General features: G+C 50.7%; 1 protein-coding gene across 13 annotated transcripts in view; it reads left to right on the forward strand.

The window, feature by feature from the left end:
- The first annotated feature begins 202 nt into the window (after positions 1-202).
- MYO9B (myosin IXB) overlaps positions 203-25,442 on the forward strand; it is a 78,298-nt gene continuing 53,058 nt past the window's right edge. For 10 of the 13 annotated variants that reach the window (XM_081137033.1, XM_081137032.1, XM_081137043.1 and 7 more), the window contains exons 1-2: positions 204-312; positions 13,818-14,713. In XM_081137033.1, coding sequence (XP_080993159.1) covers positions 13,874-14,713 — 840 coding nt within the window. In that variant the 5' untranslated portion in view covers positions 204-312; positions 13,818-13,873. Of the gene's footprint in view, positions 313-13,817; positions 14,714-25,442 lie in introns of all 13 variants that reach the window. The other 3 variants (XM_081137035.1, XM_081137040.1, XM_081137036.1) reach the window with 1 other exon arrangement.

Below are 25,442 nucleotides of genomic sequence, written 5' to 3' on the forward strand. Positions count from 1 at the left end.
CCTCTGGCGTCACGCCCAGGCCCCGCCCCCCGGAAGAGGGAGTGTGCGGGGGAGCCGCCCAGTAGGGACGGGGTTTGGAGCGCCCCTCCCCGTGGCGCGCTGGCGTCACGCCCCGGCCACGCCCCGTGGCGCGCTGGCGTCACGCCCCGGCCACGCCCCTTCGGGACCCGGAAGCGGGAGCGGGAGCGCGCAGGGGAGTGGCGGGCGCGGCGGGGCGGAGCGGAGCAGAGCGGCCGAAGGCTCGTCTGGCGAGCGGGCGGATTGGCCGGGGACCCGGCCCGGGACCGGCGGCGCGCGGCGGCCGAGGTCCAGGTGAGTGCTTCCGACCGCGGATGGGGGGCTCGATCTCGAAGCTCGCTTTGGCGGGCTGCAGTGTAAAGGGACGGAGCTGAGGAGTAACGGGAGTGTGTGAAGGCGGGGTAGAGGGGGCGGGAACGAGTTTGGGGGTCGCGGAGGGGTTGCAGGGGGCGGTGTGCGAGCAGGACGAAACAGGAGAAAGTTGGTAGGATGGGCGTTGTAAGGGAGTTTGCGGGCGAGTGGGGGTGGTGGTAGGTCTTGTGGCTGTGAGCAGCTTCTCTGAAGAGGACGTGGCTTAAGTGGTAGTTGAGGGGTCGCAGGAAACGAGTCTGGGAGGGGCAGAGGCAAGGAGGCGGTGTTGAGAGGCCCACGCTGGGGAAGAGGGGCAAGGCCTGTGGGGGCGGGACAGCCTGGGTGCGATCGAGGGAAGGGGTGCAGGACAGCCTGAGGGCGTCTGCCCACGGTTGAAGGGGTGGAAGAATGGTGCCTGAGGCACTTGGGACTCAGTTGGGTGTTCATAAATGCAGAGAGGTTCTGAACCCACTGTTGTGGTGGGCCACCGAATTGGAAAGGGGAACATGGGGGGTGGAAAGAGGCAAAAATAGGGTAGAAGCCTTGGCAAGAACTGAGGGCCAGAGGAGGAGGGGAAGGAAGGAAGGGACTATAGTGAACCCATTCAGATGTTGGGATGCAGCCCATGGAGACTGGGGTGGGGGGGTGCACTTCTTGATTCATCTTGATTTCACCCTCCAGCCTCTGGGTGACCCTGAGTGAGTCCCAGCCCTCTCTGGGCCAGGATTCTGGGACTCCAGACTGGAAAACCACACAACTCTTTTGCTAAGACCTGGCTGGCTAGAGCCTGGGGGTCCCAGGGAGCAAGGAAGCAGGCCCTTGGCCCTCCTTGGGACCGGAACTGGGTTTCAGAGGGGAGGGAGTGTATGTGCACGCACCCTTGTGTGCTAGGCTGTCACCACCTCCTCAGAGTTGCATCCTTGGACTTAAATGGGTAAAACGACATACAGGAAATCTGTCCTCCAGCGGCTGTGAGCTCAGCCCCAGAGGTATCGAGTGTGCCCTGCTTCTCTCCTGTGAGCTTGTAGGCCAGGGGTCTCAAAGGGAAAGCCTCTCCCGCACTCTTGTCTGAGGTGGTAGCTGGTGGGGACATTTTGCCTTACAGTTGCAGAGTCCCAGCTCCTACCTTGCTGAGCTGTGTTCTGGTCTAGGAGTCTCCAGGCTCTTAAGCCATCCAGGAGCAGTGGGAGGTGACAAGGGCAGCTGGAAAGTTGTTTCACCATCTGATGGGCCCAGTTCAGGCAAGGGCCTTGCATAGGACAGTTTTGATCAGCATTAATCTCTCGTCTTTCCTGACTGTGGGGAACCTTATCTGGGGTCTGCCAGAGGACCAGGGAGCCTGGGTTTATAGCTCATGCAGGAGATGAATCTGGATAGCTTGAATATAAAGAAGGCCACAGAAAGATAGCTACCCCCTTCACTTCCAAAATGTTCTGGCCCTTATGGAAGGTGGCTCCGGGACACTCAATCAGAGCCCATAGTTATGCCTTCTGCAGACATTGAGCGTGGGCTTGCCCTGGCCAGGACAGCCCCCATATAAACAGGACCAGAATCTTCTGGTATGGCCCTGGCTGTTTTCTCTTCCTTGTACCAGGAGCATGGTCAGGTAGGCTCTCTTGGAGGGTCCTGTGTTGGGGGTTCTGACCTCCTTCAAGTCTCTTTGTCTGTTTCTTCACCTGCAAAATGATTGAGTTGGCCTCAATCAGCATTTCTCAACTTTGAAACCCAACCCCTCTCGATAATCTTGGTGTCTCCAGCACATAGCCCCCTTGGATTTTATGCAGCCCCCCAACTAGTGATCCCCTCCCCGCTGCAGTGATCCCAGTTTGGCTCAGCTTTCCATTCTACAATTTATATCCAAATTTATTTATTTATTTTCCAAATGGAAAGTTTGCAGTGCCAAAAATGCTTTTGCACATCACACTTGTTGACAAAGCTCTAGCTGCATCCTGTGGTTGGAAAATACTGGGTGAGACCCTCCCTCAGGTCCAGGCCTATGACTTGAAGAAACAGGTGAGATATGAGAATCTCCTGTTTGTTCAGCTGCAGGATTTGTTCTCTGTCCCCAACAGGGGCTTGTTAACTTGCTACTTCCCTTTCCTCATCTCCTCGAAATCGTGTCTTAGGTGGGCCTAGCTTTCAGTTAAGCAAGGGCTGATTGTGCTGGGGACTGGTTCAGATGAGCCCTCATGCTGCCCACTATGGGAATAATGAAATTGAGTGGGCAGACAGTTTAGCAACAGAGCTAGCCCAAGAAGTTATAGGAATAGAATGAGAGATAACCAGTGCAAGCTTCAGGGTTTGGGGGTTCCTGCAAGTTTCCTCAGAAGACATGGTTGGGCTCAAGCCGAGCCTTAAAGGATACAAAGGTGTGAAACCAAGCCTGGGAGGGGGATTTGCACAAGCAGATCCCTGTGCAGTTCTACCCTTTATTGAGTAGCTTCTGTGATAGATACTTTTATACCCAACTCTTTTATTCTGCCAACCAAGAACAGTGAGGTCCTGGTTCCTATTTTCCCCGTATGAGCACTAAGACTCAGAGGGGTGATGACTTCAGAGATGGCTCCTTAGGTGTTTTAGAAACTCAGAGGATCATGAGTAACTTCAAATGGGTGAGGACCAAATCTCTAGAGCAGAGTTACTCAACTGCAGCATCATTCACATTTGGGACTGGGTCATTCTTTGCTGGGGGTTGGGGGAGTGGGTCCCATGTATTATAGAATGTTGAGCAGCATCCCTGGCCTCCTTTAACCAGATGCCAATAGCACCCACCCCTCAAATTGTGACAACCAAAAATGTCTCCAGACATATGTCCTTGGGGGCAGAATCACCACCAGGAAGAACCTATGCTCTGTAGTAAAATCCGGCTCCTGCCCCAGGCTCACCATTGCCTCGATGCATCTTTGGTGTAGTTGAGCTCCTCATGAGCTGCTGCTAAGAGCAGGAGTGGGGAAAAGAGGCCAGCAGCTGAATTCTGCCGTCCAGTCAGTTCTTAATCTGGAGACTCGATAAAAAGGAGGCACCAGTGGGAATGGACCAAGGGGGAGTTGGGCAACACTCCTCAAAAATGGACAGCAGAGGAGGAACAGGAGATGAGTGGGGGCTGTCTGCATTCGCCCAGACAGCAATGCCATTGTCTTGCCCTGCTTTGTCTTACCACTGACCTGGATTTCTGCAGGAACCGTCCTTGCCTTGGCACAAATTGTTGCTTTTTTCTGAGATTAGAGGTATTTGATTCTCTTTTCAAGAGCTACTTTGGAGGTGATCCCGGATCAAGGTGGCTCTTGAAGCCACATTATCTTCTCACGTTTGCCCTCTTGGCTCTAGACACCAGTCCATCTTCAAGACAAAAAAATGTTAGACAAACTGTCTAACTTTTGTGCCTCGTGCATGCTTCTCTGCTTGTTCCCCGACTGTGACATTGCTGCTGTACCTCCATGGGAGGAAATGCACGTTCTGGGGCCTTCTGACCCTTTGTGGGCGCTGTTCCTCCCCTCCCCTCGCTCCCCACCCACCAGCCCTTTGTATGTCCCCAAGTCCCCAACCAACTGTGCCAGGCAGCCCCTGCTCGGCCTCCCCACAGAGCAAGACAGGCCCTTCTCTCTGTCCTCCTCCTGGATGGAGGGAGTCGCAGAACAAAGGGTTCTGTCTGAGCACTGCCAGGCCCCTGAAGAGTCAGCCTGCTGCCTGCCGGCTACTGCACAGAGCTCTGTCACTTCACCTCTCCAATTTTCATTTTGACCCAGAAAGGGCCTCAGAGATTAGGCACGTCTCAGAAACGCAGGGATGAGTTTGGGTTCTACGCATTTCCTCGTCAAGACTTTTTTTCCTCGCCGGATCCCAATGATAAATAAAGTAGTGATTCAAGCATTTGGCCTGTGCATTAGTCAGAGTGATGAATAAGCTGACCTGGTCTGACTCATTCATTTATATCCCAGCTCTGCCTTGCTTCACAGGGCTGTGTGCTCGAGAATGGGCCTTTCAGCATTGTCACTGCTGGGTATACAAGTTCCCTGGAGCTGCCATAAAAAAGTACCCCAGACCTGGCTGGTGAGGCTCCGTGGTTAGAGCATCAGCCTGAGCACCGAAGGGTTTCAGGTTCAATTCCTGGTCAAGGGCACATATATGGGTTGCAGGTTCAATCCTGGCCCCAGTTGGGGTACATGTGGGAGGCAACCAATCAATATTGTCTCTCTCATTGATGTTTCTCTCTCTTTCTCTTTCTCTGTCTCTCTTTCCCCCCAACTCATCTTTTCTCTCTCTCTCTCAAAAAAAAAAGTATTAAAAAAACATATCTTCAGGTGAGGATAAATAAATAAACAATAAAGGCTCTGTTTCCAAATATAGTCACATTCTGAGATGTTGGGGTTTTGGACTTCAACATAATGAATTGGAGGGGATGGAGACACACAATTTAGCCCAAAACACTGGGTAAGGGACAAATTTTATTTTTATTTAGTAAAGGGATTTGGACAAATAGTTGGATTAATAGAGAGTGAGTTCATTTAAGTAAACATTTTAGGGGTGGTGGACTGGTTGGTCACATCAACTTTGGGAGCTCCCTGTTAGGAAAATTTCCAGATCTCAGACATGTCCTTCCTTACACTTGAGGTGACTGTAAAGAGGCGAGGATCCGGCTTAGGAAGGAAAGGATCTCAGATTCTACAAGGGGCATATTTAGAGCCAGGCCTGGGGGGCCATGTGTATGTGCACGCCCCCCTAGGGAACAGCCAAAGTTTATAATCGGACCATGCTAGGGTCTCTGTCCTGAGTATTGTCAAACCTGTGGCCAGCCTACAGGATCACCTTTACTCTCTGCCTGCAGGACAATTCATGGATAGGCTGGGAAGGGAGCCGTTTGGTGGCTGTAATCAGATGTTATTGACCAGTCAAAACTCTGGACCATTAGCCATCTGGGTGATAGAAGATGTCATTGGGTCTGAACGTGGAACCAGATCTTTGTGTCAGAAACTGGGCAGGGGGTGTGCTTCATGGCCAAGAGGAGGCGGCCTTGCCCATGTTAAGACCCTAAGGCCAGGGGCCACAAGCAGATGGGAGGGCGTGACTCTGGGGCAGAGAGTACCCCATGCTGCTGGGGTGGGCAAAGTCAGGAATGGAAAACAGGGATGGATGTGGGGGTCTTGTTACGATGATGAGGCTATGGCTAAAGGGTTCAGGGTTTCTTTGTGATGGTGGGAATGTTCTAAAATCAAGTCCAAGGAGGGTTATTGAAGAAACCGGAACAGAGGCTCTTGGTGGGAGACAACCAATGGCTTTTGTGAAAAATCTCATCTGCTAAGAGCTCAGAAACAGCCAGTGTTGTTGAGCAGCTACTTAGTTCCAAGCATGAGATTAACAGCTCCATGGTGGTTGTTGCCCAAATCCCACATTGCGACCTTTGAGGCAGGACCCGCTCCCCAAGCAGAGTGTCCCATAGATCTGCATCAGGGGTTCCATGGGGACATGTCCCGGGTGGGGGGGGGGGTTCCTGTGGACCAAAGCGGCTGACCCATGTTGAGCAACTGGACTGGCACCAAAGCCCTCTCAAGTCCCACTTGGAGCCCTCGAGGATTTGTCTTAAAAGCAGAGTGGGGCTTCCTCATTCTCCAGGGGCTGCTGAGTCGAGGTTTCAAGAGAAGGGCTTTTGTGTGTTGTCACTGTAGCTCTGTCCACAGGAGGTTCTCAAGGTGGCTTTCCACCTGAGCATAACAGGTAGACTGTGTGATTTGGAGAGGGGAATCCCAAAGGGGTCTCTTCTGCCCGTCTAGACCCTCTTCCCAGGTGGCCTTCCATGTCTTTATGCTCCCAGCACTCATCTGGAAAAGACCCAGAGCCCAGCCTCAAAGGCCTGTCATCCCTCTGTCCCCCTGTATCCAGAATCCACCTGCATCCCATGTGCCTGACTCAGCCACCATCAGTCCCCCCCTCCTGTAGGAACCACCCAATAAGGATTTCCCCCCCTCCCTCATAGTCCAGCTGCCACATGCTGGCTGGCTGACCGACCTCGTCCTTTTGTCATTCGTGTCCTGGTGCTCCCTGTGCCCAACCAGCCAGAGCTCCCTGTCAAGCTTGCATGAAAATTTCAACTACATCCCACATTCGCCAGGCCCTACTGGATAGGATCTGACCTCCTCAACCCCGGCCCCTCCCCCTCCTGCCTCATTCTGCTGGCCACACTGGTCCCCTTGTTCTGAGGCTGCCCCTGCCCTTGGAGCTCACCACCCTCACTGGGCCGCCATCCCCGAGCGCTCGCCTGTCTGCCCCTTCTCACTGCACAGGCCTCAGCAACTATTTATTCTAAGCGCTTCCCTGCTTCCTCGTCCAAAGTAACCACCCTGCCCTCCTCAATTGTTGTCCTCACGAAAGCACTTCTAATATCTGGGGCTGGATCGTTCTCTGCATTGGGGTCATACTGTGAACTGTAAGGTGTTGAGCAGTGTGCCTGGTCTTCACCCACCAGATGCCAGTAGCACCTCCCCTCCCCACTGTGGTGAGGACCAAAAATGTCTCCTGCCATCGCCTAGTATTTGCACACCATCACACCGGGTTAGAAACGCCTCTGCTCGTGGGTTTGTGGTCAAGTTGCCTGAAGGCCAAGACACCTTGACATTCTCACTCTCCTATGTGCAACTGGCCTGGCCAGGGTAGGGACTGGAGAAACATTTCTTGACAGGACAGGTTGAAGGATGTAGCCACAAACCCCTGGGAGAAGGACAGGTCTCGGGGGGCAGATGAACTGACATGCCTGGGGGAGGGGCTTTCTCCAGGGCTCAGACCGGTTGGGCCAGACTGGAAAGCCTGAGGGCTGTGTCTTAGGGAAGAAAGGTACATAGTCAACAATTATGCAAGGGAGTCTGTGCTTGGAGCATCCAGTACCCTCTGTACTGGGCACCTGGATTTGTGTTCTGGAGCTGCTGTAAGCTGGTAACCCAAACCAAGTGGCTTAAACAATAAAAATTTATTCCCTCACAGTTCTGGAGGCCAGGGGCACAAAAGCAAGGTGTCAGCAGGGCCATGTCTCTCTCCAAAGTCTCCAGGGGGGACCCTTCCTTGCCTCTTCCAGCTTTAGGGGCTCCAGGCACTCTCATGGCTGTGGCCCTGTTGCATTACCCCAATTTGAAACCTAAGTGTCCTCCAGCATTGACCAAGAACACACATATTTTGTAGCTATTTCTCAGAGCATCCATCTTCCCAATGGCTTCACATGATCATTTCTTCCTAAAAAACCTAATGGGCTCAAGGACGTGCACATGGGAACGTGGAAATGCTCTGTGTTATAAGTGGTGCCTCCTACATGATTCTACAATCATGCCAGCCTCCTCCTTTCAGCTTGAGAATGATTTCATCTGATAAACATGTGGCTGCAAATTATGGCCTTATATAAACGAAGCAGCTACACTACACTTTCTGGAGGCCCCATCTGCCTTATTTTCCAGTAAATTCCAAATTGCTCGCCAAACCTATAGGCAGAACTTTGCTTTTTCATGCATAAGGCCTTGGCCAGGCCTTGCTTGAGCTCATTCACATTTGTCCACTCATCCACCCCTGGGGCCGAATTTGTGGTTGCCTCCCCCTCTTTCCTGTGTCTCCTTTCTCTAAGAGCATGAGAGAAAGACCCTGAATTGAGGTTCATGTCTTCTCAGAGGGCAGAAAGTATATCAGTGTGGCATTTGCAAAGCCTTAATTTTTCACAGTTCAGGTTTTACAATGGGAATTTTTTATTGTGGTAAAAGGCACATGACATAAAATCCACCATTAGTAACACTTAGTGCATTCACAATGTTGTACAACCATCACCTCTGTCTAGTTCCAAGACATTTACGTCACCCCTTAAGGAAACCCCATCCCCATTAGCAGTCACTCCCCCTTCCCCTCCCCCACCCCGACAACCGCTAATCTGCTTTCTGTCTTTATGGATTTGCCTGTTCTGGACATGTCATATAAATGGGATCATACACCATGTGGCCTTTTGTGTCTGCCCTCTTTCACTCAGCATGTTTTCAAAGTTCATCCATATTGCAGCATGTATCAGTGCTTCATTCCTTTTTATGGCTGAGTAATATTCCACTGTGTGGATGGACCACCTTTTGTTTATTCTTCATCCTTTGATGAGTATTTCATTTCCATCTTTTGGTCCTCTCAGTGGGAATTTTATAGTCTGCCAGCTTGATTTTCATTTGGTGACAAGGGCATAGTTCTCCCAAGTCCTGGAGAGACAGATTCCATTATTGTAGGGGGATGTTTTACTTCTATTCACATTGAGCGTACTTCTTCTGTAGCACATTGTCTGTATTATTGGAGGGTAGAATGGCGTTTTAACTTTGGGATATTTGGTGACATGGTTTAGATGAAGGATGGACACATAGGTTTTCAGTGGCAATTGCAGGCTGCCTCTGACACATGACTGCAGCCTGCAATTGCCACTTGACGAAGCTGTGTCTCCCCACCATCACCCTCCACTCCCAGGACCTGCCACCCCCAGTTCCTCAGTCTCAGACCTACTTCCTTTCATTCCAACGCAGCCCAGGGATTCTTGAGGCACAGGTTTCACATCCACTTGTGACAAGGACCTTAAGCCACAGCGTGACTGATTTCCAGGTCTCAGACTCAGTTAAGACTCAATGAGGAAGACATACTTGGAAACCAAAGAAAACAGCTTAGCCCCTCCAAGGGAGATATTGACCATTAATTAATAATGAATTATCACAGCTCTGAAACTGTGATCATCAAAACAGCACGGCACCAGGCAGGCATCAGCAGCCCAGAGGCAAACCCATGTGTGTCAAATAACTTACATATATTTATCAAACAGAGGGGGCTCCTGGTCAGAGGAAGAAGGATTCTTTAATAAAAGGCATTAAAACAATTACTTCACTCTTTGGAGAAAATCATCTGGATCCCCATTTAACCTCTCACACTTTACTTGGTTGATTAGTATCCCCCAAATTCATGTCCACCCAGAACCTCAGAATGTGACCTTGATTGAAAATAAGGTCTTTGCAGATGTGTTTTTTTTTGTTTTTTTTTAAATATGTCTTCATTGATTTCAGAGAGAGGAAGGGAGAGGGAGAGAGAGAGATAGGAACATCAATGATGAGAGAGTCATTGATCAGCTGCCTCCTGCACACCCCCGACTGGGGATCGAGCCTGCAACCCGGGCATGTGCCCTGACCAGGAATCGAACCTCGATCTCCTGGATCCTAGGTCGATGCTCAACCGCTGAACCACGCCCAGCAGGGCATTTGCAGATGTATTTAAAGATCTCAAGATAAACTCATACTGAATCCAACAGTTGGTGTCTTTATGAGAAGAGGCAAGGACACAGACAGACAAGTGCACCATGTAAGGTTGGAGAAAGAGATGGGAGTGAAATACAAGCCAAGGAACACCAAGTGTTGGTGGCAGCCATCAGAAGCTGGGAGAAAGGCCTGGGATGAATTCTCCCTCAGAACCTCCAGAAGGAGCCAGCCCTGCCAACGTCTTGATTTTGGACTTTTCAAGAACTGTGAGGCAATACATTTTTGTTATTTTAAGCTACCCGGTTTGTAGTATTTTGTTACGGCAGCTCTGAGGAACTCATACACCTTTCAAAATGATTTCCAAATGGATAAAGGCTTAAATGTAAATAATAAATCTGGGAATGGAGAGGAAGGTGTAGTCCAGTGTAAATCAGATCTAGGAAAGAAATGGATAGTAGATATAAAAAAAATTATCCACAGCCCGGCCAGGCGTGGCTCAGCGATTAAGCATCGGCCTAGGATCCAGGCGATCAGGGTTCGATTCCTGGTCAGGGCACATGCCCAGTTGCGGGCTTGATCAATGACTCTCTCCTCATTGATGTTTCTGTCTCTCTCCTTCTCCTTTCCTCTCTCTGAAACCAGTAAAGATATATTAAAAAAAAAAAATTATCCACAGATATGACTGCCTGAAAATGTAATATTTTTCTCAGAAAACACCATATGCAAAAGTAAATTGATATGAATTAGTTTCATCAGACATGGCAGAGTTAATAGCCTTCTTATACAAAGAGCTCCTCCAAAACATTAAGCTCCTCCAAAGCAATAGTGTGCTTCAGTGGGAAAAAATGGGCAACAGTAAAGAACAACTTACAAAAACAGAAAAACAGCTGTTCAATAGGCATAATTTTTTAAAAATACAGCCTGACAAAGAAATGTAAGTAATAAGACGCTCTTCTGTGCCCAGTGAGAATCTGATCAGCAGAATGTTATAGGTAAAATGATGCCACCTGTGGAATGAGGGATGCTGGGCCTGAGGGTGCGTCCTGAGATTTTGTACCAGGAGCATTGTTGCCTGGGATCCAGCAGAGGGATTTGAGGGACATTCCAACCTGAGGTCAAGAATGGCACCGCAAGGAAGCAGCAGGGTGGGGCCAACCCCCTTCTGAGACTTGGGTGTGTGAAGTGGTGGGCAGGGTCTGGGGGTAGGTGAATGGGTGTCTGATCCACCGGAGAACCTTACATCCTCCTGTGGGTCAGGGGGCTCTGGGCAGCTCTGTGGTTGGGCTGGAGAGACCTGCAAGGTTTGGCCTATGAACCTGGCCTTGGTCTGGGTTGGGAGTGGCCACAGTGTGCCAGTCAGCCATTGTGGAGACGGAAGGGTGGCAATGCTGTATTGGGCCTGCCGACCAGGGGTCTGAGGGCCAACCATGGGGTGCCCCCAAGGAGCTTTGTGCTGGGACACCCACATTTAGACCAATGCATCTAGGGGCTCCATGGGAGGACCTCCTGGCCGGCTGATGAGACAAGACAGCAGTTCTGGGGACATGTTGACAGCAGACATGATGTGGTCAATGGGAAGAACAGGGAACTAGCCTTTTGGATGTTCCAGGCAGGGCAGAAAGAGGTGGCTATGGTGAGATGGAGGTGAGGCAGGTGTCCTTGGGCGTGAGTACAGTCCCTGAGGGGGTGCAGGGCAGGAGGGGTCCCTGCACTAGGGCAGATACAGGTGACACTGGCTGCACAGCAAGTAAGCAGGACTGGGAGAGTCTGCTGGCAGAGGTGCTAACTAATGGGAATTTGATGGCACCTTCTGAGGGAAGGGGGCAGTGGTTTCCATGGTGTGGGTGGAGACAGTGGACCAAGGGGCAGGTGGGACTGGGAAAGGCTAGCTTTAGGCTGCATGGAAGCAAGGAGGTTAGTGGGCTCTACCCTTAGTGTCTCTGGCTTTAATGCACATGAGCTGTTTGATGGGAGGGTCCTCCCCCTAAAAGCCTTGGGAGAGTGGGAAAAGAGGGCTCCTCTGGGAGGAGAGTGTGGGTCTATGGGGAGAAGGGCCAGGTGAGGCTGGGCTAAGCAGGTAAGGGCCACCCAGACAGGTCTGGCAGAAGAATTTTCTAGGATGCAGACATGGTGGGCCTGGGTGGACTCTGACAACGTCTAGAGCGGTAGCTGCAGCAGGTCAGTCAGGTGGACCCTTTGGTGGACAAGGGGCCCCAGCTGGTTTTGGCCCTGCCCCTTTTCTTTGGCTTTCCCCCTTCCTGCAGCCCTGACTATCAGCCACTGCCTTAAGCTAGCCTTATCTACTTCCTCCTGGCCTGGGGTGGGGCATGCATCAACTAGTTCTTTAATGCTCCCCCCAATCTCCATTCTCTTGAGTGCAGGGTCTCCTGCTAACCCCACCAAGGGGCCCAGAGCTGTAAGTGTCTCCTACAGGCCTCTGTTCACAACAGGGCTCCAAAAGCACCTGATGATCAGCTTTCTCTGGAGGATGTGGGGTGGCCCTGAGTGCAGGTGGCTACGTGGCCCTCAGCCCATCCAGGCCTCTGTCAGACCCTTGTCAGGGCAGGTGGTGAAGGCTGCAGGAGCAGGATCATGTAACTTGCCTCTGATGGCTGCTTGCTTAGGTTGGCGTCTGCTGGAAGGAAAAAGCAGGCTCATTCATGTGACCTCTCTACCACCTGCATCCAGGCAGCTTGGGTGTGAGACAGCCCAAAGCCCCCAGCCTGTGAGCTGGTTCACACCTCCTCCAGTTTGCACACCGGAAATTGTGGTTCACATCAGCCATATCTCCACGAGTGCAAGTCACAGAGGGGTCATCTCTGCCTGAAGTCCTGGCTCTGTGCATGTTTGTATGTGTGTGTTCATATGAAAGTACTGTGCATACGTGTCCATGTTTGTGTGTGTGCTTCCGTGTATGTGAATGTGCACCTGTGTTCTTTGAGTGCATGAGTGTGGGTGTGTTCACATGAAACTGCACGCACATGTGTTCATGTTTGTCCTGTGCTTGCATGTGTGCACAACTATGGGTATATTCATATGAGTGTGCTCGTGCATGTGCGTCTTTGTGGTTTATACTCTCTCACATTTGTTTGCATAGCATTTTCTCCCACTGGGCTCTGAGCCAAGGTCTGGCTCATCTTTCTATCCTCAGCCACGCTTAGGTGGCACACAGTGAGTCCGCATCTGACCCACACACATTTATGCCTCTTGCTCCAAGACACATTTGCTGTTGCCAACACTGGCTGCATTTTTTCTTTCCTGAAATGTCTTCAGAAACATGCATTTTTTGAAAGTAAACTTTTTCTGTTGAAGTCATCATAGATTTACAGAAAAGCTGCAAAGACAGTACAGAGAGTTCCCTGTATCCCTTCTCTACCCTTCCCTGTTGTGACCATCTTACATTATCAGGCACATTTGTACAACTAAGAAATTTACATTGATACACTGCTATTAACTAACCTCCTGACATTATCAGATGTCACTAGTTCTTCCATTCCTATGCTCTCCCTGATCGGGGACCCTGTCCCGGAGCCCTGTTGAATTTAGTCATCATGTCTCCTCTGTCTTTCCCTGTTGCTCCTGACCTTAGCAGTCTTAGGAGGACTGACTGGGCATCTATCTGATGTTCTTTACAGGAGACTGGGTTTGTGGTTTCTAGAAGCAAATACACTCTGAACAGTTTTCTCAAGTGAGTTTTGGGGTCATTGGAGTTTGGGGTAACTTGCTGTTTCAGAGTCCCTGAGTTTCAGGGCAGGTTCTTGCTCTCCCTGGTATATTGTGGGATGTAACCAAGGCCTGTGCGGCCAAGTCTTCATCTTGGGGAGCTGGCGGGGGAGATTTTGTCCAAGAGGAGAAGCCAGGAAGGATGTGGACTGGCAAAGGCTTAGCTGAGACGTCGCCATGACCATTGGACTTGCAGGTTGAGAGGCTGACCCTGGGTGGGGAGGGATAGGGCTGAGATGGAATAAACTCCAGGGAAAGGGCTTGATCTTGGAGAGGAGGGGGTCTTGTGCTGTCACTCTGCAAGGGCCACAGAGGTCACATTTAAGGACAGACTGATGCTCTTTCCACCCTTTGGCTTTTTGGGAGAGCCCTGTCAAGGGTAGGGTATTTGGGCCTCAGGTCTGGAGTGGTTTGTCTGGGGTGGGTGTCAGTGTTCCCTACCACAACTACCCCACCACTCTGACTGTGCCACCCCCTCCCTTTCAGCTCCAGGTCACGCGCCCTGAGCCCGGGAGGCATGCTGAAGCCAGGCGGCTGGCAGGATGAGTGTGAACGAGGCAGGCAGCTCCGGCTGCCAGAGGCAGGCGGCCTACCACCTGCACATCTACCCGCAGCTGACCACCAGCGAGAGCCAGGCCTCATGCCGTGTGACAGCCACCAAGGACAGCACCACGTCCGACGTCATTCAGGACGCTATCACCAGCCTGCGGCTGGATGGAACCAAGCGTTATGTGCTGGTGGAGGTCAAGGAGACAGGCGGGGAGGAGTGGGTGCTGGACGCCAACGACTCGCCTGTGCACCGCGTGCTGCTGTGGCCTCGACGGGCACAGGATGAGCACCCGCAGGAAGATGGTTACTACTTCCTGCTGCAAGAGCGTGACTCAGATGGGGCCATCAAGTACGTACACATGCAGCTGGTGGCCCAGGCCACAGCCACCCGGCGCCTAGTGGAGCGCGGCCTCCTGCCGCGACAGCAGGCGGACTTTGATGACCTGTGCAACCTCCCTGAGCTGACTGAGGCCAACCTCCTGAAGAACCTCAAGCACCGCTTTCTGCAGCAGAAGATCTACACATATGCGGGGAGCATCCTTGTGGCTGTCAACCCTTTCAAGTTCCTCCCCATCTACAATCCCAAGTACGTGAAGATGTATGAGAACCAGCAGCTGGGCAAGCTAGAGCCACACGTGTTCGCTCTGGCCGACGTGGCCTACTACGCCATGCTCCGGAAACGCATCAACCAGTGCATTGTGATCTCAGGCGAGAGCGGCTCAGGCAAGACACAGACCACCAACTTCCTGATCCACTGCCTCACTGCCCTGAGTCAGAAAGGCTATGCCAGTGGTGTTGAGAGGACCATCCTGGGCGCCGGCCCCGTGCTAGAGGTGAGTAGGGCAGTCATCAGAAGGGGCCTTAACATGTGGGTTTTATTATTGAGAGAAGATAGTTTGTTATACTCACAGTTCCCTAGAAACAGGAGCTTTGCTAGAAATAAGAGGCTCAGCACACTGTGCAGGGCCACACAAGGAGGCACCAGGGTTGGTCAGGAACAGCAGGTGTGAGGTGAAATCATGGGAAAGAGTCCCTGTTGTGGTTTTCATGGGAAGGGGTGGGTGAGGCAGGGTGAGCAGGTTTAGGATTGGCTGGTTTGAATAATTTCATGGCTCTTGGGTATAGGGGCTGCCCACGTTGTCTAGTATCTGGCCCTGGGGTGATCAGGGCAGGTGGATAGTGGCCCTGAGTGTGAAAGCCTGATAGAGGGGGCGGTAGGATTGTGAGCTCTGGCTGGGTGGGTTTGCATATGGAAGATGTCTCAAAGGCAAGTCCTTTGCCCTCTCTGGGAATTGGCTAACCCCAGGAGGGGCAGTCCCTCCAGGGTCAGCTAGGCTCTAGATGTCAAAACATCAAAATATAGAAAAGAAAAAGGCCTGATTAATACACTGTTGATGTCTGAGAGGCAGGAGTCTGTACTCCAGGTCCCAGAACGAAAAGGATGGCATGTCCAAACTGAGCAGTTCATGATGGAGAGTTTCCAGTGAGGCTGTGGCATGGAAGAAAGCCAGCAAGACATAGTGCAGGCCTGGGGGTTAAGGGACAGTGAGGCAATGGGAGGGGGCCACCTGGCCGTGCTGTACAGTCAGTGGGGGAAAAAACACTCTCCACCCTCTGTCCAGTATCCCATGACCAAACTCCATGAAAGCCATTGATGTGTTGCTGTGGGTAAGCCCTCTGGATGCCATGGCAGCAGAAATGATCACACACTGTTCCTCACTCTTGGGATCTTAAGACAAGAGGCATCCACATTTTAGAACATAGCTTAACCGTCGTCACCTGGTGAGGGCGCGGGCAATGTATGGGCCCAGAGGTCTGTACCTCTGGGTTTGGCATCTAGGACTTTGTTTTTTTTAATAAGACTTTACAGCAAATAATTACATATAAGTAATTTTAATCTTTAGTAATTAATTTTATTCAATATAAATTATTGTATTTCTTAGAGCAGTTTTAGGTTTATAGCAATATTGAGCAGATAATACAAGAGTTCCCTATATCCTCCTCATTCCCCACACTTTCCCTCATCATGTGTTACATTTGTTATAATTAATAAGCCAATATTGATACATTATAAACTAAAGTCCACAGTTTACTTTGAGGTTTACTCTGTGTTATACATTCTATAGGTTTGGACAAACATATAGTGTTACATATCCACTGTTACAATATCATACAGAGTAGTTTCCCTGCCCTAAAAATCCCCCATGCTTTGCCTGTTCATCCCTCTCTCCCCCAAATTCCTGGCAACCACTGATCTTTTGACTGTCTCCATTGTTTTTCCTTTTTCAGATTAGTTCCTTTCAGGGATGTGCATGTAAGATTCTTCCATGTCTTTCTGTGGCTTGAGATGTCATTTGCCAATTAACACCTCATTATCTAGATGTGCCATAACCTGTCTGTCCACAGGAACCCAGGCCCCCTCTCCTTGGGGGTATGGGGGGTCTCGCCTACCTCGGAGCGTTGACCTCCAGCTTTTGCCATTACCCCCAAGCTGAGGGCCCAAGGCAGCTGCCTTGGAGGGTTGTTGTGCAAATTCACTGAAATCACATCTAGGCTGCGCCTGCTGCTTATATTTCAGTTCCTCTTTCGCCCTGACGATCTCTGAGATTATCAGTGAGAAATTCATTGGGGCTGTATGGCCTGGTGCCATTATGGGTAGCCTGTTTCTGTCTTCTCCTATATATGTAATGTAAAGATTGTCACTTTTTGTGTAAATGTTTTAAAAACTACTGAGTAACCCAGCTTCAAAATGGACACTTTTCTCTCTAATACTGTGTACCCCGTGTGCGTTCCCTTCTCTATTCTGATCACCCATTCATTCTACAAATATTCCACACACATGTCTACCATGTGCCAGGCACGTTCTAGGCACTGGGCTATGTGGTAGCCACAATGGACACAAAGGTCTGCCTGAGCAGAACTGTCACGCAAATGACAAGAGGGCAGGAAGAGAAATAACCGGCTACATTTCAGAGCTAGGAGCCAATAAGAATAGCCAGCAGGCCCAAGGAAGAAGGATTAAGGGGGCAGGAGGCGAGAAGGTGATGCTGAGTTGGGCCTGGAAAGAGGGGTGAGCCATGCAGGAGGAGGCATGGCCAGTGCAAAAGCTGGGAGGCTGGGCCATGCCTGGTGTGTTGGGGGAAAGGCAAGGGCCCAGGAATGGGTGAATGAGGGGCAGAGTGGGAGGCAGTGGGGGCAGAGAGGTGACACGCAAATCATTCATTGCCTTGTGGGCCACAGGGAAGGTTCTATGTGACATGGGAGCCAAGGAGGGTGTCCCAGGTTGAATTTGGCTCCATCCCAGCTCTGAAACTCAGCTGTGATGAAGCCAATGGCCTGACGGTCCTCCCAGCAAGCATCAGGAGCCATGACAGGTGCTCTAGGCCAATGCATTGGTGCCTGGCACCACAGACCTGAATAAAATGTTGCAGGCAGTCAGTGACATTAGAAATTAAGAATGTCAATGTGAGGGCAGACCCAATGTTTATCAAGTGGAGCATTTTGCCAAGTGGTCATTCACTCCTCATGGAACCTGGCAGACTGGTGGGTGTGCCCATGCTTGGTGAGGACACTGAGCTCCGAGATCTCAACATGACATGACACAGGATTGGCATCAGGGTATAGTTTCCTTTTCTAGCTAAGGACCATCCAGGGCACCTGGATGAGTTTCCTGTGGCTGCTATAACCAAGTACCACAGACAGGGTGCTTCAAACAACAGGAGTTTGCAGTTGTCCCTCAGTATCCATAGGAAGCTGGTTCTAGGACCCCCACGGATACCGAAACTCCCAGATGCTCAAGTTCCTTATATAAAATGGAAGTCATTGCAGATAACCTATGTTTGCTACATAGGCTACAGCCTATCTATCTTTATTCACGTGGATTCAGCATAGTGCTCAGTACCTAGCAAATTTAGGTTTTGCTTTTGGAACTTTCTGGAATTTTTTCCCCTAATATTTTTGATCCTCTGTTGGTTGAATCCACCGATGCAAACCCCATAGATTCAGAGGGCTGACTACTTTCTCACAGCTCTGAAGACCAGAAGCCTGAAATCCAGGCATTGGCAGGGCCACGCTTTTTCTAAAGACTCTAGGGTAGGACCCTTCCTTGTCTCTTCCAGCTTCTGGTGGCTCCAGGCATTCCTTGGCTTGTGGCTGCATCACCCCGATCTCTGCCTCTGTCGTCACATTGCCTTTTCTTGTAAAGACACCAGTCATTGGGTTTAGGGCCCACCCTAATTCAGGATGACCTCATCCTAATTACGTCAGCAACAACCCCAATTCCAAATAAGGCTATGTTTACAGGTTCTAGAGGATCAGGACATGATCATGATTTTTGGGGACACAAGTTAGCACACAACAGCCCTCACTGAGTGACAGCTGGCGGTGTCTGGTGCCTTCTTCCCTGAGGGCCACCCTGGCTTAGCAGTCATCCTGGAGGCCCACAGTGTCTCCCTTCGGCCTCCTTGCTCATCCCCTGCAGTTGCCCCAAGGGATCCTGTCCCATTCTTGGAGGGCTGTTAGTCACTCTCCATGGCAGGCATCTGCACCCTGTGAGTCAGATGCCTCTGACCTCGCCTGGCTGCCTCCCTTGAGCCTCAGCAAGAGTGGGCAAGGCCAAATTTCCCCAGCAGTTAGGATCTGCTGGAGGGCGGTGTCCACACCCGCTTCCAAAACCGGCTTGAGCCAAATCCACATCACGGCTATAAACATGCTTCCTGGGGCCACCTTTTGGAAAGGGAGAAGTTTATTTTAATTTAGAGCTGGGCTTCCCAGTCGAGGCACTGCTGGTGTCTGGAGCCAGGTCATTCTCGGGGGGGGGGGGGGGGGGATCCTGTGCACTGCAGGGTGTTGAGCAGCAGCCCTGGCCTCCAACCACCAAGTGCTAATAGCAACCCGTCCCCTCAATTATGACAACTAAAAATGTACCCAGACATCACCAAGTGTCTCCTGGGGGCAGAATCTTCTCCTGGGTGAGAACAGCTTGTGATTCCATGAAACCCAGTCACTTTCTTTCAGGTGCCAACCATTTTGTCCATAAGTAAGCCCTAGCCACCCTGAGCTAAGCCAATAGGCACTTTCTAATAGGAATAATTTGTTATCGTCCTTCGAACCCACTTGAGTGTCAAGCTTCAGGTGTCACAGTTTGCATTTCTCATCTCTCTGAGCCCTCACAACAACTCTGCTTGTTTTAAAGATGAGGAGACTGAGCCACAGAGAGGTGCACTGGTGTGCAAGTGTCCTGGGGCTGCCATTACAAAGTACTACAAACTAGAGGGCTTAAAACAACAGGAATTTATTCTCACAGTTCAGGGGACCAGAAGTCCAAAATCAAGGTTTGGGCAGGTTGGCTCCTTCTGGAGGCTGAAGAAGAATGGGTCCCAGGCCTCTCTCCCAGCTTCTAGGAGCTTCCAGCAACCCTTTGACATTACTTGGCTTGTGGCCACATCACTCCAGTCTCTTCCTGTGTCTCCATATGGCCTTCTCCCCATGTGTCTCTGTGTCTCTAATGTCCTTTCTCTTATGAGGACACTGTCATTGGATTTAGGGCTCACTCTAAATCCAGGATGATCTCACCTTTAGATACTTAGGCTAATTATATCTGCAAAGACCCTATGTCCAAATAAGGACCCTTTCACAGGTCCTAGGGATCAGGACTTAGACATATTTGGGGGGGGAGGACGCAAATCAACCCACTCCAGCCTGTGTTCTCCAGGCCATACTGCCGGCAGCCACAGCTGGACTAGGGTTGGAAGCCAGCTAGAGCACGAGCCTGAGTTCATGGTATCTCCCTGCCTCTTCGTGAAGGCTCTCCTCCCTCACCTCAGCTGAAGATCGGCACCACTGGCAGTGTCTGGGACTTTTTACAGCTCCACGAAAGGAGAAGTTGAGTTGTTTTGAGGTTTGGGTGTCACCAGGCGCCACCTCCCCCTCCCTGCACCCCCACTTCCCCGGACGCGGGTTGCAGCCTCACTGTGCAATTCTGACCAGAAAACAGGAAGGGGGCACTGTGGAAAGCCGGTTCCAATCAGCTGATTCGTCGCCTGCTACACTTAACTGCTACTGTCACAGTTTCACACAATGTCACTTGGCTGTGCTTAGCACGCTGCAGCCTGCCCTCTGAACCAGCCCCCTTCCCAAACAGGACATGTATGTGGGACTTGCCCAAGTTCAGGAACACTGAAGGTGAAGATGAGACGGCAGTCTCACTAGGTCAGTGAGCAGTCTGGGGTGTTCTTCCTGCGCACTGGGGTCCATCACCCATCCCAGGTGCCCTCAGGAAATCTCACCCCTCCAGATGCAGCAGCCTATGGCATTGGCCACTGGGCTGGCCACAAATGCTCCCAGGGCATATGCCTCTTCCTTGGCCGCAGACCTCAGCATCAAGGCTGAAGACGGAGGGCCTAAGGCCCAGGTTTTCTTTGTCTTTCCTGAACTATAACAAATGCCACCAGCATTCATAAATGAGCATAGGGTTTTAATTTCGAAAGCAGAAATGAAATGAGGATCCTTGCTAGTCAGGCTGTTTTCCCAAGTGGCCAGAGGCTACTCTGTGCCAGGGTTCAGGGCCTTCGTGTAGCCACTGTGCCCTGGCCCACACAGAGAGAGGAAGCTGAGACACAGTGATGCTCCAAACTGCCCAGCATACCCACAGGAGACTGGTGACCGGAGGAAGCGAGATATAGGACCCAGGAGGCCCTGGAGCTTGCTGCTGCCTCTAACCTGCCTGTGGGGGCCCCAGAGGAGCCTCTCCTGGGACTGGGATCTGTGTAAACCTGGTCCTAAGCATCAACCCACACTTAAGGCCCCACAGACTCAGTCTCACATGACCCCAGACTGTACCCAGCCCCATTCCACCTGCTGGGCTGCTGGGTCTGTTCCCAGTATCTTCTGTCAACACCAAGGCACCAGCCTAGGCAGGTCACCCAGAACCACATGTCATCATCCACCTTGACCTATGCCCTTACAGACACCTACCCAGATGATCTTCCCTCCACAGGGCCAACCACTGCCCAGTGTTGGGACCACACAGGCGAAGCCACTCAGCCAGGATGACAGAGATAGAAGGTTCTGGAATGAGAAGTGTACCTCTGCAATTAGGGTTTTTATTTAACAGCTCTTTTGAAATACAGTTCACCAATATCTAGTGAACAGCTCACTGTTTTTTAGCACATTTACTATGTTGTTCAACTAGCATCTCTCTCTAGTTCTAGAACATTTATATCACCCCCAAAAGGAAACCCCATTAGCAGCCACTCCTCATTTCCTCTCCCCCCAGCCCCTGATAATCACCCATCTGCTTTTTAGAGCTCTCAGAAGTTGTCTCCCCACCCCCTGGCCCATGATCAAGGCTCTGGCTGGCCTGGGCCATCCTAGAGGCTGGGTGGTTGGCTGGAAGTTCAGCAGTACAAACATCAGGGTCACCCATCAGTGTGGGAGGGAGATCCAGGATGGGATCCCAGGAGAGTGGATAGTATAGGGAGATATGGTGGAGCAGGGACAGGAAGAGAAGATGCCCTGTGTCCTGAACGCTGGGCTGTTGAGAGCCCATGAGGGAGATGGGATCTCTGGCTGCTTCTGTCCCTTATGTGGCCTTCCCAGGATGTTTGGGGGGCCTCAGGTTGACAGAGCAGCCCAAAGGATGTAGGTGCTAAGGCCAGAGCCCCCGGGCAGGAGGGGGACAAAGACAGGCAAATCACAGAGAACGGGAGGGTGAATAAGGCCTCATGTCAACTTAAGGCCTCAGACAGAAACACCCAGTGACAAAGGCCATGCTTCCACGCCACCAACATCTAGGCTCCGATGGATCCTTTCTCTGGGGTGAGGTGTCCTGTGCGCTGTAGGGTATTGAGCAGCAGCCCTGGCCTCTACCTATCAGGTGCCAGTGGCACCTCCTTCCCCAGTTGTGACAACCAAAAATGTCTCCAGATATCACTAAGTGTCCCTAGAGGGGCAGATCATACCAGTTGAGAATAAGTTTCAGGCCAACTGCATGCAGAGACTGATTTTAGTTTAACAGATGTTCAAGGTTCTATGCCTAAGTAGTTTCAGATTCATTTTTTTTGGTAACATCTTGCTATTGTTATACATCAACCCAACTGTATTTAGTGCCATCCCTTGCATCTCGTGGAGGCTGGCGAGCCAGGGAGCGATTCCAGCTGATGTTCTCATTCACTTTCTGGAAGAGGTGACTGGTGTTGGTCTACTCCCTACCCCCACCCCCAGGCCAGCAACAGCCAAGAGAATGGTCACTGCCCACCCACAACCAGAAATATCCTAGGGTCTTTGCCATCCATCGCCAATGAAGCACACTTGGGTGCAAGTATCATCTTTTCCATCCAAGTTTGGTCTTCCAGGAGAACTGAGCAACTTCTTAAAATATTATTTTAAGAGCTGCTCATCAGTGCCCGAAAATGCAGTGGCCGATTTGAGGACCCCCAGAACTAAAAAGTCACACGCTCCCTGTGGGGTTTCTTGCAGGTGAACGTAATGAAAGCACTTTTAGTGGGGTTTTTAATGCCGTAAGCACTTATTTCTTTGCACTGGAATTTTGTCACCCCTCCGTCTTTGTCCTCGTGGGGTGACTTTCTGAGCCTGATGCCAGGTGTTGGCTTGGTTGAACTGCTCTTCTGTAAGCATCTCCCCAACAGGAAACAAACCAGGACTGCTGTGGTGGTTTTTGCTGCAGGGGACCACTGCACTTGGGCAAAAATGTGACGCATTTTATTATTTTATTTTGTTTTTTAAATAGTTCTTTATTGATTTCAGGGAGAGGGAGAAAGAGAGATAGAAACATCAATGATGAGAGAGTCATTGATCAGCTGCCTCCTGCACGCCCCCTACTAGGGATCAAGCCCGAAACCTTGGGCATGTATCCTGACCAGAAATCGAACCCAGATCTCCTGGATCATAGGTCGATGCTCATCCACTGAGCCATGCCGGCCAAGCAAAAAAAAAAAAATGTGGTACATTTTATTATCACTTTTAGTTCCGCCTGAGTGCTTTTTCCCTGCTTTTTTTATATAATGTTTCATTTGTCTTTAGTGTCTTTTTTCTTATTTGAGGTTTAATTTCTTTTTGTATATACCAGGAATTGACAAATTACAGCCCACAGGTTAAATCTGCCTATTTCTTTTTCTTTTTCTTTTTATTTATCTTTATTGATTTCAGAGAGAGGAAAGGAGAGGGACAGAGAGAGATAGAAACATCAATGATGAGAGAGTCATTGATCAAGCCCTCAACCGGGCATGTGCCCTGACCCAGAGTCGAACCCCGATCGCCTGGATCCTAGGTCGACGCTCAACCGCTGAGCCACGCGCGGCCGGGCAAATCTGCCTATTTCTATAAATAAAGTTTTATTGGCACACAGACACACCCCTCACATATTGTCTGACCTGTTTCAATAGTTTTATTGGCCCACAGCCATGCCCACTTATTTACATAATAAATAGTCTGTGGCTGCTTTCAGGCCACAGCAGCAAAGCAGAGCAGTTGTGACAGACACCATACAGCCTACAAAGCTGAAAATATTTACCACCTGGCCCTTTGCAGGAAAAGTTTGCTGAGCCCTTATACCTATGAGTACACGTTGAACATTCTAGATCATTCCACAGTTTCTGCAGTCATTCTTCCCACCTTCTGCTGAGCTGTCTTCCTAAATGTAAGGTAAAGCTTCCCATCCTCATTCCAGATGACTTGTATCACCACCTCAAATCTTTCTTCATTTATACTTGTGCCATGTATAGACACATATATCCATAAACATTTATTCATGAGGGTCTGTGCTACTGTGGTTTATAGTAAGAAATATTTGGGAGGGTGGCACAGAGCTCCTAAAACTCTTACACTTTCCTAAGTGGAGAGAGTGAGAAAGGTGTCTTCTATTATGTTAATGGTAACTTTTGGAAAGTACCTAAGGATGGGGCCAATTCTCAGAACTAACCATATGATTAGGGGGTTGGAATTTTCAGTCCCACTCCCTGACCTGCGGGAAGGGCAGAGAGGCTAGAGATTGACTTAGTAGCCTATAGCCTGTGATTTAAACAATCATACCTGTGTAATGAAGCCTCCATAACCCCCCCCCCCAAAAAAGGGAGGGCTTCTGATTTGGTGAACACGTGGCGGTACTGGGAGGGTGGCAGAGAGGACGTGGAAGCTCCTTGCCCCTTCCCCGTACCTTGCCCTGTGCATCTCTTCCATCTGGCTGTTACTGAGTTGTATCATTTTACAGTAAACCGATGATTAGTAAGTAAACTGGTTTCCTGAGTCCTGTGAGCTGCTTTAGCAAATTAATAGAATCTAAAGAGAGGGTCATGGGAACCTCTGATTTATACCCATTTGGTCAGAAGCACAGGTTACAACTTGGACATGCAACTGGCATCTGAAGGGGATGTGGGAGGCAGTCTTTTGGAACTGAAGCCTTACCTGTGGGATCTGACACTATCTCCAGGTGGATAGTATCAGAATTGAGTTGAATTGTAGGACACCCAGCTGGTGTCAGAGAACTGCTTGGTGTGTAGGAAATAACTACCCTTTGTCAGAATTGGTGTGAGGATTATAGGGTTTTAAAGCAGTTTTGGATGGACTGGAAAGGAGATCTGTGATGTAGATCCTGGCAGGACGGGCTTTGCCTTTCAGCTCTGTGTGGGGCTCACTAGCTCTCTGTCCCACAGACAGCTAGGAGTGTTTTTACAGCTCTGCCTGAGGGTGGCAGGGGCTGTGTGGGGGGCTCCTCCCCATCTCTGAGGGCTTCCAGCTGCGCCCTGGGCCCGGAGGCCACCTGCATCCTTCCTGTGGGGTAACACAGTATGTTGGGGGCACAACAGGATGAAGACACTATGGCTGCTGGGAGAGGTTGGGGCTGACAGGACCAGAGCAGAAGTGTGCACCCAGAGTCCTGGCACCCTCCGAGGAAGCTGGCGTTTGTGGTGGTGGATATGTGAACAGGAGGGTATTTAGAAGCTCACGGCTGGCAGGGAGGAGGGGGATTATTCAGCCAGAGAAAGGAACATGAGGACAAGCTTCTCATGGCCCCTGGTGGAGGCGGCATTCCCAGCCCAGTGCCTAATACCAACCAGTCGGCATGGGTATTTCAGTCTTACCATAAGGATGTCACAAAATGCAGAAAAACGAGGGAGCAGCTTAGGGGCCACCTGTGTGAAAAGGAGGGAACAGACAGGTACAGACTGCCAGGAGACTGCCTAGCTGAAAAGTGGGGCCACACCAGAGCAGGAGGGAGTGAGAAGGATGAGAGGGTGTCCATGGGGGAATACATAGAGGACTGGGGTGTCGAGAGCCCCTGGGATCACCAGAGAAGGGGTTACCATCCAAAAGGCCACAAGGGTGGCCTCTCCTGTGCCCTGCAGAGCTTTGAGTCTGCCTTTCTGGCCTGCTGCATAAAAGCGCAGAGCCCTGACTCTTTGCAGTGATCTAAGGCTATTTTAGAGAAAGGGGGAAGTTATATTTTTGGGAATGCTGTGTCTAAGAGAAGAGTGAAATTATGGGGTATATTTTAGGCACCCAGAAAGGCCTCCTTGGAATTTGCAGGAGTTGATTAAAAGGTGA

The sequence above is a fragment of the Miniopterus schreibersii genome (genome assembly GCF_964146895.1).
Source record: "Miniopterus schreibersii genome assembly, chromosome: 4".
NCBI lineage: Eukaryota > Metazoa > Chordata > Mammalia > Chiroptera > Miniopteridae > Miniopterus > Miniopterus schreibersii.